Source organism: Rhinopithecus bieti, unplaced genomic scaffold (assembly GCF_001698545.2).
Source record: "Rhinopithecus bieti isolate Rb0 unplaced genomic scaffold, ASM169854v2 scaffold_24971, whole genome shotgun sequence".
Lineage (NCBI taxonomy): Eukaryota > Metazoa > Chordata > Mammalia > Primates > Cercopithecidae > Rhinopithecus > Rhinopithecus bieti.
In genome coordinates this window covers 1-837 of record NW_016811231.1, presented here as the reverse complement: position 1 = coordinate 837, position 837 = coordinate 1, and the positions used below count along the sequence as shown (strand labels likewise).

General features: G+C 48.4%; 1 protein-coding gene across 1 annotated transcript; it reads right to left on the bottom strand.

Annotated features, from left to right (window-relative positions):
- Window positions 1-7: 7 nt before the first annotated feature.
- LOC108543219 (olfactory receptor 7D4-like) lies at window positions 8-471 on the bottom strand (the record flags this gene model as incomplete). The annotated part of the gene is given in 2 exon segments (XM_017893598.1): window positions 8-57; window positions 60-471. Coding segments are annotated over 2 exon segments (462 nt in total), but the record flags the coding sequence as incomplete, so codon positions are not given.
- Window positions 472-837: the final 366 nt, after the last annotated feature.

Sequence of the window (837 nt, the reverse complement as noted above, 5' to 3'; positions counted from 1 at the left end):
TCAGGGAGACCAAGAAAGTGATGAACCAAGATGCCAGAACCAGGAGGCCACAGAGGCGGGGTTCATGATGATCATGTAGTACAGGGGGTGGCAGATGGCCACAAACCGGTCATAGGCCATCATGGTCAGTAGGAAATTATCCATTCCAGCAAACATCATTAAAAAATACACCTGAGTGAGGCACCCCACGTAGGAGATGTCTTTGCTCCATGCCTGGATGTTCATCAGCATCTTGGGGACTGTGGTGGAGATGAAACAGATGTCAACAAAGGACAGGTTAAAGAGGAAGAAGTACATGGGGGTGTGGAGGTGGGAGTCAGAGCTGACGGCCAGGATGATGAGCAGGTTCCCCAGCATCGTGACCAGGTACATGGACAGGAACAGCCCAAAGAGGACGGGCTGCAGTTCAAGAGCACCTGAGAGTTCCAGGAGGAGAAATTCTGATAATTCTGTATGGTTTTCTGCTTCCATGTACCTGGTGTATCTGCTGGGGAAGGAGGAAAAAGCAACGTTTAATGAACAAGTGGCAGCTCAGCTTGTTATCACTTTACAATATCACCTTCTGATGAACGTTTGTCACCCTTCCTGGAGTCTTTCCAAAGACAATCTCTCAGGAAGTGGTATCTATTTTTATTCTATTTGTAAAGAGTTATCCAGCCGTTCTCTAATTTTTAGAAATCTCTCTGCCCGGGCGCAGTGGCCCACGCCTGTAATCCCAGCACTTTGGGAGGACAAGGTGGGCAGACCATGAGGTCAAGAGATCGAGACCATCCTGGCCAGTATGGTGAATCGCTGTCTCTACTAAAAATACAAAAATTAGCTGGGCGTGGTGGCGTA